The 17,669-nt window shown below is 44.2% G+C and overlaps 1 protein-coding gene across 3 annotated transcripts in view; it reads right to left on the bottom strand.

Annotated features, from left to right (window-relative positions):
• Window positions 1-17,669, bottom strand: part of cdkal1 (CDK5 regulatory subunit associated protein 1-like 1) — a 979,997-nt gene that overhangs the window by 796,378 nt on the left and 165,950 nt on the right. For all 3 annotated transcript variants that reach the window (XM_072509703.1, XM_072509704.1, XM_072509705.1), the window contains one exon: window positions 10,937-11,021. In XM_072509703.1, the coding sequence (XP_072365804.1) occupies window positions 10,937-11,021 (85 nt within the window). The remainder of the gene's footprint in view (window positions 1-10,936; window positions 11,022-17,669) is intronic.

Below are 17,669 nucleotides of genomic sequence, written 5' to 3'. Positions count from 1 at the left end.
GCACCCCGACGCCGAAATTGTGGCCAGCGCAGGGCGGAGAATCCATGTTCCCGCAAGAAATCGGGACCGGTGCAGGTTCACCGATTCTGCAGGCCCCGAAAAGCGGCAAACTCAGGGAGTACACCGCACCGCCTGGGACCTACCTGGGGCCATTGCCAGAGGGCCCGCTCAGCCATTGTCCAGCCCCGACCAGCCAAATTCCCCATGGCGTGGAATTAATGTGGAACTAATGTGCTCCAGCCGGTCGGGATATTCGCATGGCTGCTGCTGACTCAGTCCGCGGCCGCCCTGGTTGGGGGCAGGACGATCGGGGGGGGGGGGGGGGTCTCTTTTGTGGGTCTAGCTCCACGGTCCAAGTCCGCCATGGATCACGGAGCGGCCGCTGGAAGCCACCGCTGTGCGCATGCGCAGCCTCTGACCCAGAAGTGCAGAGGCCCGTATCTGCAGCAAAAGCTGCGAGATCTACTCCGGGTCCCTGCTAGCCCCCTGCAGGGCTGGGAATTTGTGTCCCTTTGATGCCAGGTTTTCTGGCTTAAAACTACCGTTTTGACGCCGGCGTGGGGTCAGTAGTCTCAATAATGGAGAATACAACCCAGTGCATTTTCTCAAATTTTGTTAACCTGGCCAGACATATTCAAAGCAATTAATAAAGCACATGGGTACCTGAACTTTATAAACAGAGGCTAAGGTCAAAAACCACTAATTATACTAGATCTATATAAAACAATAGCTAGCCACAGCTGGAACATTTTGCCAAATTCTCAGCTTTACATTTAAGAAATATGTCAAGACTTTGGTTCCAGAGATGAGCAATAACAGTTTTGTGGATAGACTAGATATGCTGGAGTTCTGGGACGGGACGGAAGTGTCAAAGGCAGCTGATCAGATGGCACCAATCTAAGTGACAAAGCCATTCATGAGTGATGGAATAATCCCCATTTTTCTGGATGAGCGTAGTTCCAATGACATTCAAGAAATTCGACACCATGCAGGACAAAACAGCCCACTTGATTGGCACCTCATCCAACACAATAAACATTCACTCCCTCCACCACCGACACACAGTGGCAGCGGTGTACACCACTACAAGGTGCACTGCAGCAACTCACCAAGGCTCCTCACACAACACTTTCCATACCTGTGACCTCGACCACCTAGAAGAACAAGGGCAGCAGATGGTTGGGAACATCACCACCTGCAGGCTCCCCTCCAAACCCCATGACACCATTGCACGGCCAGGCCCTGATTGGTCTTCACTGGGACTGGGGCTGAGGTTGTCCCTGATTGGTGGTCGGGAGCGCGTCACTGGCAGCATGACATCAGACATCGGTGTCACATGGGTCAGGGGCCGATATTGGGAGGTGGCAGCGGCCATTTTGATTGGGCGCCAGAGGATGGGGCGGTGGCGGCCATTCCACAGGGAAATGCTCCATGACTTCCCGACTGAGGATCGGGCACCAGCGGAGGAGGTGGCAGCAGCCACCCCACAGGAGATGCACCCAGACCAAGGAACGGGCTCCGGAGGCAGAGAAGGTCAGGCTTCATCATTGCCCCCAACAAAGATGGCTGTCGCTAACTGCGCATGCTTCATCACTCCCTGACTTGGAACTGTATCGCCGTTCCTTCAGTGTTGCTGGAACTCCCTTTCTCACAGTACTGTGGATGTACTTACACCACATCGCCTACAGTGGTTCAATAAGGTGGCTCACCACCAGCTTTGCAAGGGAAATTGGAACAGGCTACAAATATCAGTCTAGCCAGTGACACCCACATCCCATGAATGAATGTGCTCCTCGCATTGGTTAGAGGAGGTATGGGTGGAAGAGGCAGAGTAGAAGGGTTCAAGAAGACCATATGAAGTAGAAAAAAGCAGCCAGGGGTTACCATTATATTCCAGGATGATCCTAGAATAGTGAGATGTTTTGGCACATAAGATCAGGACCCAACAGTGTTCCAAGTGGTCTAGCCAGATCTGGCACTGAGATCTGGAACTGAATAGCTGAACCATTTGTCCAACCTATCCACTCAAGTCTTTTGTTTCTCGGACATAAGGGACAAAAACATGGGCTATACCAGGGTAGTGACCAGCTTGATGGAAAGTCATGGTTTTAGTGTGGACCATGGCATCCAAGTTGGAAGTGTTGGCTTGATTAAGCAAAATCAGAATTTACAAGATTAATGAGCGCACAACAAACAATAACGATAAAAATTGAGTAGACAGCAACATTTGAATAAAGAAACTGAATCACTCTCCAAGATTATTTGCTGGAAGAATGAAAAAAAGGGAGCATCACTCTCCCACAATGGTACTTCTGTCACTTCCAACCTGATAATATGATTCAGCCAGTCTTTACAACTAAGTAATGGAACCACTGACCTTGCATAAATTGGACATGCAACACATGAAAGTTAGCAAAATCTGTACAGGATCTAACCCAAACGAGTTGAAGTAATTAAAAACAAACAACCCTGTGTCAAGCGCAGCTTAAGAATTTCATTAACTGTTCAGTAAATCACCAGTGGGATGAAGGCAAGCAACACCAGAGACACATTCCAGGAAAAGGCAAAAACTAGGCATTTTCTTTCATTTTTCGTGCTCCCAAGGCTTCGTTGATGAATTACAAGAGAGAGGTCAATTTTGATTGTTGAAATGCAGAGGTTGTTTCGGTTTTCTATCATTCTGTTACCATCATTTCATCCCTTCACATTTTTGGACAATGGTAAAATCATAGCTTGATACATCAGAGAAATGTCAGCCACACACACACACGAATATGATCATTCAATTTATTACTTCCTGATGAGCTGCAGATTAATTCAGAGCACCTGAATGTCTGAATGACTGTTTATATCAAAGGCACACATTAACTTAAAAGCCTGCCAAGGTGAAAGCTAAATAGTCAAAATGCAAAACAGTTTAAAGCTTAACCTGACAGTTTTTATGCAAATATGGGTGTTCCATGAACTCCGAAGAAAGCATTCCAATCAGGGCATTTTAATAATTTGCATGGGAAAATATGAGAGCAGAAACCACAATCAAACCAGCCCACTGTAAAGTGAAAGCAAGCAGGATTATGTAGACCTGAAGGTTATTTTTCACAAGTCATATGTGACTGAAAAACATCCAAAAATGAAAAGTAAATTAAGGCATGTCCCATTGTCATAGTGTACATCTGCTCATTCGATCAAATTCACTTGATCGAAAATATACTTGAACAAAATTTAATTAGTGGTCAACTATCCCTAGAAGAAAGTTCATCCAAATTTCAGAATATCTTAAAGCCAAATAATCAACATTAATATAGTTCAGTGGTTCTGGAACATTATCTTCTACAACCACTTGGGTGGGAAAAAAAACTTCAGGCACCACCTGTCTCGCCTGCTTTTGCATGCCACTGCAAAATACTCATTAGAATCAACAGGAAGAATGACACTGTTTTTAATCAGGGTTGCCAACCCTCCAGGATTGGCCTGGATTCTCCAGGAATGGCCTGGAGTCTCCAGGGATTGAAGAATAATCTCCAGGGCACGGCTATATGCAACCCTGGAGAAAGATCATCGGGTCATTATTAAAAACAAAATTAATTTTCTTTGAACATTTCATGATACCAGATATAAAAATATTGAAAATAGGGGGAGAGAGAGCTGTTTGGCTGAGTCGAGCATCATCCAAGAAAGTAACGAGTCTTTTTACTTTCCAACAAGCATAGGATAGTACATCGCAAGGATGGATGCGTTGGCCAACTAATGACTGCAACATGGGAGCAAGTCATGCACAAAACCTCTCGGAATAGATGTGATCAGTTGCGACCGTAGTTTTTAATGAAGTGCCAATGAGATGATGTCTGGTTCCAAGCAGGAGAGAGCTTCAGTCTCATGTCGGGCTCCATATTTAGTCGGTTCCTCCGTTTTCAGTCCCACAGGTGTTGAAAATCTGCTCTTGCAGTTGTGTCTTGTAATAGTAACATAATCACAGAATGTTTATGATACAGGAAGAGGCCAATTGGCTCATTATATCAGTGCCAGCCAAAAAACAAGCCACCCAGCCAAGTCCCACTTTCCAACATTTGATCCAATAGCCCGACAGGTTGCAGGCACCTTTAAAATGAGCTGAGGATTTCTGTCTCTACTGCCCTTTCAGGCACTGAGTTCCAGACCCCTGCAACCCTCTGGAGTGAAAATCCCTTTTGCTCATCTCCCCTCTAATCCTTCTACCAATCACTTTAGATCTATGCCCCTTGGTCACTGACCTGTCTGCTAAAGTAGTGAGGCCCTTCCCCTCCACGCCATCCAAGTGCTTCACGATGTTGTACATCTTGATTGAATTTTCCCCAGCCTCTGTTCCAAAGGGGACAACCCCAGCCTTCTTTTAAAATATGTTTATTGAAGATTTTTCAGAATGGTCAATTCAACGAACAAGCACGTCTTTCAGGACTTGTGGAAGGAAACCAGAGCGCCCAGAGGAAACCTACGCAGACACAGGAAAACGTGCAGATTCCGCATAGACAGTGACCCAAGCCGGGAATCATACCTGGGTCTCTGCCGCTGTGAAGCAACAGTGCTAACCACTGTGTTACCGTGCCGCCCAACTAAATCCCTGAACAATGGACGGTGACTAATTCTTCAAAAAAGGAGATGAATGGCTGCCATCTTAGATCGACCCACTCTACCAACACCTTGATGGTGTACTGAGTGTTCTCCAAATGCAAGGATGACTGACATGTGGTTACCCAACCAAACCAAACAGTGGCATTGGGCTGAGTAGGATTCCTCCGCCAAGTAAGGTGCTCTTGTGGCAGCATGGTGGGACAGAGGTTAGCTCTGCTGCCTCACGGTGCGGAGGACTCGGGATCGATCCCGGGGCTGGGTCACTATCAGTGTGTAATTTGCGCATTCTCCCCGTGTTTTTGTGGGTCTCACTCCCACAACCCAAAGATTAGGTGGATTGGTCACGCTAAATTGCCCCTTCATTGGGAAAAAAAATTGGGTTTTCTAAATTTATAAAACAAAAAGGTGCTCTTTCCAAGGGCTGGTGCAGACTCGATGGGCTGAATGGCCTCCTTCTGCACTGTACCTTCTTTAAAAAAAAAAGGAGAGGGGGAGATTGTCCCACTTCTGTCAGTCAGATTTGACACCATTAATCGGACTAATATAATTTAGTTTATGAAGCGAGGCCCAATCGTGGGCCATCCAAATTCAGATAATGAAAGCTAGATCTGGCAAGGTGAAAAGGTAACATCCCCAGATAGGCTCCTCTCCCCAGGGGTAAACCGGAACATATTCGCTCTTATCCAAATTCAACTTATACCCAGAGAAGGAGCCAAAACTCCCAAGCAACTTCATTATCTCACCCATAGTGGATACTGGGTCCATAATATAAAGAAGGTCATCCGACTACCAGTACACCCCATGTTCCACCCTATCCCGATTTATCCCCTCCATTTAGTGCTATGGCAAGCGGTTCTAATACCAAAGTAAATAGGAGCAGAGACAATGGACTTCCCTGCTTCGTGCCCCTATTCTGCAAAAAGTAGCCAGAATTCAAAGCATTCATGCGAGCACTAGCAGTTGGGGCTCTATACAATAAAGAAATCCAGGATATAAACATTAATCCAAATCCAAACCTACCTAGAATCTTAAAAGGATATTTCTACCCCACTCTGTCAAAAGCCTTTTTGACATCTAAAGGAACCATCGTCTCCAGTTTGGGCACCAAGGAGGGTGAAGAGGACACCATTTAACAGACGACATATATTGGCTGACAATTCCAGACCCTTGAAGAAGTCTGTCTGGTCTTCCGAGATCACCTCTGGGAGGCAGGGCTCCAACCTCAATGCCAGCACTTTAGCAAGTAACTTAGCATCTGCATATAAAAGTGAAATAGATCAGTACAACTCATGTTTTGGGCCTTTCTTTATCTTAAGGATCAAAGAAATAGAGGCCTGCGCAAGTGAAAAGGGAAATGAATCTCGGGATAAGAAGTCTTTAAAAATATATAAAATTAGAGGTAGCAATTGCTCCGCAAACTTCTTATAAAGCTCAATTGGGAATCCATCAGGGCTAGGAGCTTTAGCTGTCTGCATCAACACAATGCATTTCCTAATTTCTTCTGGGCCCAATGGGGATTCACCAACTCTTCATGCCTCTCCCATTCCACTACTGGGATTGAAAACCCATCCAAATAAATCAGTGTTGGCCAAACACTCCATCAGGGGCTCTGAGCTACAGAGATCCAGGTAAAACATTTCAAAAGCTGTACTGATCTTCCCAAACATCTCTGCAAAATACTCTGTGGGAAGAGGGTCTTCCATCGCCTTTAGCAGCCCCACAATTTAGATATTTTGCCTCCTGGAATGATTCTCCAAATCATTCATTTTGGCCTTCAGCGCTTTATTCGCATTGGCCATCAGAGACATCTCCGCTTCCAGAGAGGCAATCTGGTCACTATGCCTCGAAAGGGCCACCACAATGTCTTGCATCGTGGCTCCATGTGTCTTTACTGTTTCACTGGTCTTCTCCAACACCAAACAAATGGGAGCCAAGGTCTCTTCCATGGATTTGCGGAGGCTGACACAACCCACCAGTGTTTGTCAAATTCTGCCACCAAGGCTAGTAAGCATCTTAGTGGAGTGGCCAGAGTCCCAGAGGATGCCTCCGCCTTCTTTTCCATCGACGAGCCGAGAGAGGCCTCTGACTCAGTCAACTAACTTCCACTTTCAGTCTTTTTTTCCCTGGGTTTCTAGGCATTTCATAGATGTAGGTACCTTATCCCCTTAAATATGTGAGTCTTTTAATGAAAATACCTACTGAAGCGAAACGAATATGGCTAAAAGCGCAGTACCTTAGCGGGAGCCGCCTCCTGCATGTTTTCCCCCGACAAAACGCAACTGGACGTCTAAGAGAATCCCAGCCTATTCAATTTTTCTCATAGCTGCAATTTTCCAGACCTGGCAACATCCTCTTAAATCTCCTCTGCAGTGCAATTACATTCTTCCTTGACCAGAACTGCACACCGTACTCAAGTTGTGGTCAAACTAATGTTATATACAGTTCCAGCGTACCTCCCTGCTCTTACATTCTACACCTTGGCTAATAAATGAAAGAATTCCATAAGCCTTCTTAACCACCCTATCAAACAATCTTCCTTCCTTCAGGCATCTGTGGATATTCACTCCCAAAGTCCCTCACTTCCTCCACACCTCTCAGTATCCTCCCATTTATTGTGTATTTCTGTACCTTGTATGACCTCACATTTCTCAGACTTCCATTTGTCCCCTTCTGCCCATCTAACGGGTCCACTGTTCGCTTCCTGCAGTCTACAGCTACATTGTTCTGGAGACCATGGGGTTTTATTTTTTAAACCAGCCTGCCATGTGGGATCTTATCACAATACCTTGCTAAAGTCAGTGTAGATCACATCAACTGAGTACCCTCATCAATCCATCTGGTTACTTCCTCAAAATATTCTGCCAACTTAAGTCAGTCACCGCTTTCCCTTTAAAAAATCCACACCAACTGTCCTTGATTAATCCACGCCTTTCTAAATCACACTTTATCCTGTCCCTCAGAGTTAATTCCAATAATTTGCCCACCATCGAGGTCAAACTGACTGGCATGTAATTATTTGGTCTAACCCTCACGCCCTTTTTAAGCAAAAGTCTAAGTTGGTGGTCCTCCAATCTTCTAACACACCTGTATCCAGTGAGAATTGTCAAATTATAGTCTGACCCTCTTCTATTTTCTTCAGCCACCTGACTTAATTTTGCTTTATATGGCTGTGTCAAATTGTGTTTTTAATACTTCTATGAAGCACTTTGGAACATTTTATTTGAGTAAAAGCACTGTATACAAATGCAAGCATAAAATGTTGTTTTATTTCAGTATATGGCGTTTTAAATTCAGATATCCAGCATCTGCAGTATTATGGTTTTTGTGCTGTATGAATGCAAATACCGATTTGTGTTGGTTAGGAGATGAATGTTGACCATGGCATAAAGAAAACTTTCAGTAGTATCATTTAAATAGAGAGATGGAGCCTTTTCCAATCCATCTGAACACACAGTCAGGGCTTAGGTTTTAATGTCTCTTGCAAAAGACAGCACCTCCAGTAATACACCATTCTCTCTCAGTACAAGTATTAAGCTTAGAAAATACGTTTGAGTCCCACAAAGCAATGGTAATCCTCCATGCCAGATCTACCCTTTCAGGCTCCATTAACAGGTCAGGATAATATTTAATCATTCCTGGAAAAACACAAACCTGCCAAGGATGGTTGACGTGCTTCTGAGCTTACAGCATTGATCAAGAACTCAGATCGCATCAACCTTCTTCCTCAACCAAGAAAGTGACCACTTAGAATCGTAGACAATAATTCTGTGCTGTAACCATCTATGTGACAAGTACTTCACAAAAATAAAGAGTTAATTATTTTTGAGATGTTTAAAGTTTGTTGTTTAATTGGCAGATGGTATGGATAAGCCAGGCTGACCTTTTAGGTAAAACTATAACTTCATTTTTGCACCAAAGACATTAAGATCAAACAAGCATTCTTTTTATTAAAAAAAGCAACATTATATACAAGCCGTAAAAAATCCAGCCTAAATAGTGCCGACAAGCAGGGAATGGATACCTAACTTATTATTTTTAGGTTGTCAATTTTGTCCAGAATAAAAAGAAACAGTGCCGATGCCCTTTATGAATACCATTAGAGCTCGAGGAAAATGTAATAAGTGGTAATGATATGTTCTGGCAACATGTCTTAATATTTTGGGCATGCCCAACAGTAATTGTCAATATTGCATTTTGCTCCATATTTAAAGCCTTTGGTTGAAGCTTGATATGTTATTTCAACTGTGGTGCACTTTTCACTGTATGAATTGGTGATGAATGCACCAAAGAGCAAAGGAGAAGGGAGAAAATGGAAGAGACACAAAATGTCCATCTACTGTTCCTGAATTACTGGAGTTATAATCCTAACAATAGTAACAAAGTCATATTGGTATTAAGAATTTGAAAATCAGCACCCTTACATCACGCTGACAAGATCCACCAAGCATCACAACCAAGCTGGAAACATTGTTGAGTTTTAGCAGGGCACCACACCAGAAAATGGTGAAAACCATAACTTTACAACGAACATAAAAATAGTGAATTGACAATGCAGCATGCCCGATTCTCTCGCACCAACGGACCAAAAGCAGTAAGCAGTGGTGTAAAGCAAATTAACCACTGGGATTTCAAATTTCCTCTAAAACTGTTTGTCAAAGACTGAAAACACATATTCAAGTGATGTGAATGAAGCAGTTCCTTGAAAGCATTGTGCACATATCAGTAGCGCCTACAATTAAAGAACAGAATTCCATCTACAGTACAAGACATGACCTCATCGGTATTCTCCTGATCTTAAAATGATACACATTATGAACACTATTATCTGGGACTCTGGATTACCCCAATCTAAATGGCATGGCGAGCAAGGTCGCTAAAATATTTTCAGAGAACTGCAACTGGGGTTTGCCCCAGCTAAGTCACACTTCAGGTTAAAAAGAGAAAAAATAGTCTTGAAAACAGTGGATACATTTTTGCAGGGAATAGCAGCAAAGTCATTCCAGGTATAAGTGAAAATGAGGTTTTAGACAGTTTACAATGTATGACAGTTTACAATGTATTTGTCCTATGATATTCAAATTAGGTTTCAAAATACCAATATTCTAAAAGGGTGAACAAGTATAATGCTTCAATCTCAAGAACGAAGTAACTGCAGAAGATGAGCGGGATTCTCTGAGCCTCCGCACCAAAATCGCACTCGGCGCGGGGGCGGAGAATGGGTGTCAAACCTGAGATCGGTCCCCAGAGAATCGCCACCAGTCGGGCGCGCTCGGTCGTCGTGGCGCCGGTCGGGGGCCATTGAAAGAGGCCCCCACGGCGTTTCTCCAAGTGCAGCTGTAAAGAGTTCCCGCCAACGTGGTTCTCTCATGGTTCCACCCAGTGGGCACTCGGCGTGGCGACCACGGAGCCATGGTGGGGGGTGGGGGATCACTCTGGGTGAGGGGGGTTGGGCTCCAGGACGGCCAGGCTATCGATCGGGGGCCACCGATCTGCGGGCACGCGCGATCGGGGGGGGGCCTATCTTCTTGGTGCCAGTCCACGGTGTGGGTCGGCCATGTCGCGCGGGGCAGCCGACACAGGCCGCCGCCATGCGCACGCGTGGAACCCCGACTGGAAGTGCAGGGCCCCAAATCGGCAGCCGGAGCTGCGAGGAGAACTCCGGGGCCCTGCTAGCCCCCTACAAATCAGAGAATCACCACCAATCAGAGAATCACCACCACAGTGATTCGCGTGCGTTTTTCCACGGGCGTGGGGGCATAGCCCCCTTATTGGAGAATCCCGCCCCATATCTATCACTGCAAAAATGTTTACGGTTCTAAAGCTATTTAAGTAGACTGTTTCCTCCAATGTTCTTCAGGGTGAAATACTTATTTTTCTACATACTCTTGTTTTACAAAAAATAATGTATGAAAGAAAGATAGTTAGGTGTTAAGAATATTAAAATCCTTAATTTCTTCATAAATGTATTAAAATCCTTAATTTCTTCATAAATTTAAGTTTCCAAATTGAAAAATGAGTTAGATGTTGCACTATCTGAATCCTAATTTTTGCATAACATCTGGCTATTTTTCTTATACTCCAGCATCTCTGTTACAGATGAGAAAACAAATATTTAATAGATACTAAACCTGCTAAATACTAATATTTCTGAAGATTGTTTTTCCACTTTGTTATAAATATTACTCAACTACAATTTGAAAATCATAAATCTAAACCGCTCTCCTATTTTGTCCCATTTAATTAACAGTAAAAATTAATATGAGATGCTAATGAAGCTCAAAACATCAACACATTTCAGAGTCATTTTGGTTTCTCTTGTTATACTTACTTTATCGAGTTTCTAAAGTGATCTTCAGCTGGATTTTTGACAGTACAACTATTTAGCAGCCACAAATCTGCATCGAGTGAATTGTCTATGAATGAAAAGAAATAACAGGATATTAGAAAATCAAGGTGCCCACTTTAGTATACAAGCATTGTATTTGCTCTTTGATTCTAAATTCAACAACCATTTTTTTTTAAACTAGTAAACAATAAAATGAAAACAAGAGCTACCTAAAATACATATTTTTAAATCTACAAAAAAGATACAAGAGACAAATGAAATCAAAAAATTGAGTAACAGCGGTTCATAAAGACATTGTAGAAACATCCCATTTCCGCAATCTCCTCCAACTCCCTAAACCTCCAAGATATTTAATTAATTCTCGTCTTCTGAGCATCCCCAATTTTATTTGCTCCACAATTAGTGGCCACGCCTTCAGTTGTCTGGACCACAATTTCTGTAATATCCTCCTTACACCTCTCCAGTACTCTACTTCACTTTCCTCCTTTAAGACACTCATTAAAACTTACTTCAATTTTGATCATTTGACTTAATGTATTCTTATGTGACTCAATGTCATACTGTATTATAATGCTCCTGTGAAGCGCCTTGGAAATGTCGCATTACGTTAAAGGCACAATATAAATTTTAAGTTGCTGCAGTGGACTTATTTGCACAGATGTAAATGCCTCTTGGTTGCCCACCTGAGACTTTGAGGCCTTTGGACTCTTTCTTCTACTTCCCAATCAAGGTGATGAGAGGCATAGATAGAGTGGATAACAAGAGACTTTTGCCTTGGGTGGAAATGACTGTCACGAGGGAACATAATTTTAAGGTGATTGAAGGAAGGTATAGAGATGTCAGAGGTTGGTTCTTTACACAGAGGGTGGTATGTGTGTGGAATGCACTGCCAGCGGAGGTGGTGGAGTCAGAGTCATTAGGGACATTTAAGCGACTCTTGGACAGGCCCATGGACAGCAGTAAATTGAAGAGATGTAGGTACGGTTGATCTTAGATTAGGATAAGTGGTCGGCACAACATTGTGGGCCGAAGGGCCTGTACTGTGCTGTACTGTTCCATGTTCCATGTTCCAACTTAGATAATTCGCACTAAACTCAGACCAGGCCACGTGTGTGGGTCAGAAGACTCTGGCAGAGGTTTTTTTGAGGAAAGTTGCAACAATAGCTTCCATCCTCATGTTGTGAGGTAGCCCTTCTGCCACTTTATCTTTTGGCTAGGTTAGCAAGATCTACCATTACAAAGCTTGATCCGAAGTATCACAGAAGGGGCCTGATGCATAATTTGAATACAATTAAAAAAAAGGATAAAATTATCAGCTTCCTCTGTGGCGCAACATTTTTTTCTGTGCATTTTTCACCCATTGAAAACACACCAGTAAAACAATGGAGATTTATTTTAAAATTGACTTCTTTTGGCTCTGATGGTGCGAGCTCCATTTTGAGTTCTGCTTTGGTGCAAAATTGCTATAGGCACATGATGGGGCTTACTGGGCTGGTGGTGCTTGAAACTCTTTGCAAAACTGTTGAAATCATTCCCTCACTTGGGAGTCAGGACTATGGGGTGAGTTTAGATAAGAGATGGGGGATCACTGCAGAGCTCAGAGAATCCCACCCTGCATTAATCCCAGAGGGAGAGGAGATCGGGAGTCGGGGTGAAAACAATGGTTCCAGTTCAGGTCCCGAAATAAGTAAAGCCTCTTACTGCGAGTTGCACTAGCCAGCACAGAATGAGCAAAATGTACATTTAATAATCCAACGGCTCTTTTCAGAGCCAGGCACCAAATCTATGAACGGTCTGTTTACTATTGTAGAGAGTCAGAGATGGGGCTGGTATGATGGTTGATTGATCCATTCCTGACCTCTCTTGATTGCTTCTCGGTCCAGGCAATTTTTAGCTCCCATCAGTTGGGATAGGTCTTGACCTCGTCTGATATTGTAAAGCGCGTGATGCTAAGTCAACAACCACTTTTGCACCTGTCCCAAATTTTTTCACTGGTTTTTCATTTTTCCAAGGAAGGCAAGAACTACCCTTGATCTCCCAAGCCATGCAAATCTATGACAGAAACTACGAAAAATAATCTACCATCAAAAAAATTGGGTGACTGTTTGAAATAAAAGTAAATGATGGAAACACTCAGCAGGTTGGGCAGCAATGTAGGAAAGAAAGAGTTACTGTTTCAGGTCAACAACTTTATATCAGAAATGTCTATTTGAGTTTAAGGCCCACCATTATCCACGTGGATCTACACTACACCTGTCGGCGAAAATCTAGACTCAAGACACCATCAAAAGTGCAGAGAAGTATCAAGTATACAGAGAGCTTCCTCGATTTATATGGTCACATAAAAGGCACAATGAAATATTGGCAACTCAGTGCTTGTCCATCAGATTTGTTCTGGCAATAGTTTCAATCTTGTTACAAGGTTCTGGGTGCATCAACTAATCTTCATATACTGATTTATTGACACGTGAAAAGGACTATATATGTGCTTAAGATTATGCTGTTTTAGTAAGACAAATACAGACTTGCATCAAATTATATTCAGTACTCTAAGGGCAGCATGGTGGCGCAGTGGTTAGCACTGCTGCCTCATGGTGCCAAAGTCCCAGGTTCGATCCCGGCTCTGGGTCACTGTCCGTGTGGAGTTTGCACATTCTCCCCGTGCTTGCATGGGTTTCACCCCCACAACCCAAAGTTGTGCAGGGTAGGTGGATTGAACACGCTAAATTGCCCCTGAGTTGGAAAAAATGAATTAGGTACTCTAAATTATTTTTTATTTTTTTCAATTTATATTCAGTACTCATAATAGCCCCGAATAAGTTCATAAGATGTGGGTGCAGATTTAGGCCATTTGGCCCATCGAGTCTCCTCCGCCATTCTATCATGGCTGATATGTTCCTCATCTGTTATCTACAATGCTACAGACCAAGAGCTGGATTGCAAAATCAGTCAGAGCCTTTCCTCCCTCGAACACATGATCGAGGAGTAGTAGGAGGCAAATTAGGCTCCCGAGCCTAATCACCTTCAATATGATCATGGCTGATTCCATCATGGCCTCAACTCCACTGATGTGCCTGTCCTCCATAACTCATCACCAAATAAAAATCTGTATAACTCCTCCTTAAATTTACTCACTTCATCCACCGCACTCTGGGGTAGCGAATTCCACAGATTCACACCCTGTTGGGAGCAGTAGTTTCTCCTCAAATCTGTTTTAAATTTGTTACCTCTTATTCTAAGATTATGACCTCTCATTGTAGAATTCCCCAGTAGAGGAAGCATCTGCTCCACGTCTCCTTTATCCATACCTTTTAGCATCTTGTATACCTCAATTTGATCTCCCCTAATGCCTCGTATGTAACACTCATTTATTTTATCATTTTATCCAGATTTTAGATAAAATAACAGCCTTTCCATGTTTTTCACTAACATGGCAGTAATGCCACAAGGAGAATGCTTAAAACGTTTTGTCAGCATGTGGTGGCAGGTGCCCCCCCCCCCCCCCCCCAAAATGGTAAAGCTTACAAGCTGTCCCAACTGTTTGGGGGAAATTGTCCCCCGGTCTCCTGTCTTACTGTCATGTGAGAGTGCCTTTAAGAAATGGGTGTTTATAAAAATAGCTGTAGTGGATGTGCCTTTAAGAAATGGGTGTTTGTCAGTGATGTCAGAGTGTGGGTGGAGCTGGGCTGTCTGTCCGCTTTTACTTTCACTTTAGGCTGTTTGCTACAGGGCGTGTTTAGTTTTGGTTTAGTTTTGGAGAAGCTGCAGTTACAGCAAGATGTATGTGAATCTCTGCAGGCTGGGGAATGTTCATTTGGTGATTTCAAAGTGGTAACTGCTCTCAGTGGAGAAGTTAAACCTGATGTCTTTCTGTAAAAAGGGTTCTTTTGTGTCTTATGGATGTTGCAAGGAAAGATTAAGAGTTACTTATAGAGTACTGTATTCTTTGGGGATTTATTGTTGATAATTGTTAAGATGTTTACTGTGGATTTATAAAGTGTTAACTGGTTTCCTAAATAAACCTGGTTTTAATTTAAAATTACTGTAGATTTCTGTTGCATCACACCTGCAGAGTAAGCCCGTGTGTTTCCCATAACCACAATCTATTAAAAGTTGTGGATCAGGTGAACTCCCATGATACACTTTGGGGTTCTCTAAACTCTGGCCCATAACATTACTGCTCCTCCAACCACATATTTGGTCTCTGAAGCAACAAGACATACAATCTGTAATTGGAGGATCAGGTGTTGTCTCTCTCAAGTACTGGGGTGACTTTCCTTTCATTGTTAGCCCCAGTGATGCAATTTTCCAGGGCTTTTTAAAAAATATATATTTGTATTCTTTTTCACATTTTCTCCCAAATTTACACCCACCAACAATAAACAATAATCAGTAATGAATGCAATGTCAATCCCCACATCAATAACGACAATCCCATCCTCCAGCCAAACAGCATCACGCATGTTAACATAAATTAATAACGAAAAGGAATCAGGAATCGCCCATAATCACCATTAACACATACAGTCCATCCCCCTCCCCCCAACCCTCCCAACACCCCACCCCCCTAATGTTCGATGTAATCCAATTCTCGAAAGTGCACAATGAATAACGCCATGAATTGTAGAACCCCTCCATCCTTCCCACAGTTCAAATTTGACCTTCTCAAGAGTAAGAATTCCAGCAGGTTCCCCCACCACGCCAGGGCACAGGGTGGAGAGGTTGATCTCCACTCCAACAGGATCCGCCTTTGGGCGATCAACGAGGCAAAGGCTACAACATCTGCCTCCGCACCGTTTCCAACCCCGGCTGGTCCGAGACGCCAAATATGGCCTCCCGAGGGCCCAGGTCCAGTTTCACGTGCACCACTTTAGAGATTACCCTAAAAACCTCCTTCGAGTAATCTTCCAGCTTTGGACAGGACCAAAACACATGAACGTGCTTTGCGGGCCCCCCCCCCCCCCTTGCAACGCTCACACACATCTTCTACCCCCTCAAAGAGCCGGCTCATCATCGCCCTTGTGAGATGTGCTCTATATACCACCTACAGCTGTATCAGCCTCAACCTTACGCACGAGGTGGTGGCGTTCACCATCCGAAGCACCTCACACCAGAACCCCTCCTCCATACCCTCTCCCAGCTCGTCCTCCCAGCTTGCCTTGATCCCTTCCAACGGCGCCTTCTCCTCTTCCAAAATAGCCCCGTAAACTGTCAATACTATCCCCTTCTCCAGTCCCCTGTCGTCAGCACCTCCTCCAGCAATGTGGAAGCCGGCTCTACTGGGAAACTCTATCTCCTTTCTGGCAAAGTCTCGAACCTGCATGTATCTAAATATTTCCCCCTGCTCCAGCCCATACTTCGCACCCAGCTTCTTCAATCCTGCAAACCCACCCCCAAGAAACAAATCTTTTAGTGTCCTAATTCCTTTCTCCTTCCATCTTCGAAAATTTCCATCCCACTGCCCTGGCTCAAATCTATGGTTCCCCCGAATCGGCATTTCCCTTGATCCTGCCCCCAACCCGAAGTGCTGGTGAAACTGCCTCCAAATTCTCAATGAAGCTATTACTACCAGACTCCGAGTACTTCCCGGAATATCAGTTTCGAAAGACCCACACACCCTGACTGCCTTCCTCTCTGTAGTAGCACCTTTTTAATCTGCCCACCTTCCCTCCCCATATAAACGAGGTAATCATCCCTTCAATCTCTCTACAAAATGCCTTTGGCAGAAAAATCGGCAGGCATTGGAAAATAAACAGAAATCGCGGCAACACATTCATTTTAACTGCCTGTACCCGACCCATCAGTGACAGAGGGAGACCATCCCGCCTTGCCAGATCAATTTCACCCTCCCCACCAAACTAGAAATGTTGTACCTACGGAACCCCCCCCCCCCCAAACCTGAGCAATCTGCACCCTCAGGTATCTAAAGTGAGTCCCTGCCTTACGGAATGGCAGCCCCCCAACCCCTGCCCCCACCCCTGGCCGAGACACCACATAATATTCACTCTAGTCTAGGTTTAATTTGTACCCTGAGAAAGACCCAAACTCTCTCAGCAGCTCCAGTATTCCCCCCTATTGACACACTCGGTTCCGACACAGATGACAAGTCATCGGCATACAAGGACACCCTCTGCTCTATTCCCCCCCAACCCCCAACCCCGCACTATCCCTTTCCATACCCTCAAACTTCTTAACGCGATGGCCAACGGCTCAATTGCGAGTGCAAACAGCAGAGGGGGACATAGGATATCCCTGCCTAGTCCCACGGTGGAGAGAAAAGTATTTGAGCTGATGTTATTTGTGCGGACACTCGCCCTTGGCTCCTTATACAGTAGCTTTACCCAGTCCACAAATCTTGATCCAATCCCAAACCACTCCAGAACTACCATCAAGTACCCCATTCTACCCGGTCAAACTCTATCTCGGCATGTAATGCCACAACCGCCTCTGTGTCCTTCCACTCTGCCAGTGCCATAACCACGTTCAATACCCTCCTGATGTTCGAAAAGAGCTGTCTCCCTCTCAGAAACTCAGTCTGATCTTCACCTATCACCTTCGGGAGGCAATCCTCCAGCCTACCTGCCAGTACCTTCGCCAATATCTTTGCTTCAATGTTTAAAAGTGATATGGGCCTATATGACCCACACTCCGTTGGATCTTTATCTCTTCTAAGCAGCACGGAAATCGATGCCTGCCCCATAGTTTGTGGTAACAC

The sequence above is a fragment of the Scyliorhinus torazame genome, chromosome 6 (genome assembly GCF_047496885.1).
Source record: "Scyliorhinus torazame isolate Kashiwa2021f chromosome 6, sScyTor2.1, whole genome shotgun sequence".
Classification (NCBI taxonomy): domain Eukaryota; kingdom Metazoa; phylum Chordata; class Chondrichthyes; order Carcharhiniformes; family Scyliorhinidae; genus Scyliorhinus; species Scyliorhinus torazame.
The sequence above is the reverse complement of the archived record's forward strand: the minus strand, read 5'-3'. Positions and strand labels throughout refer to the sequence as shown.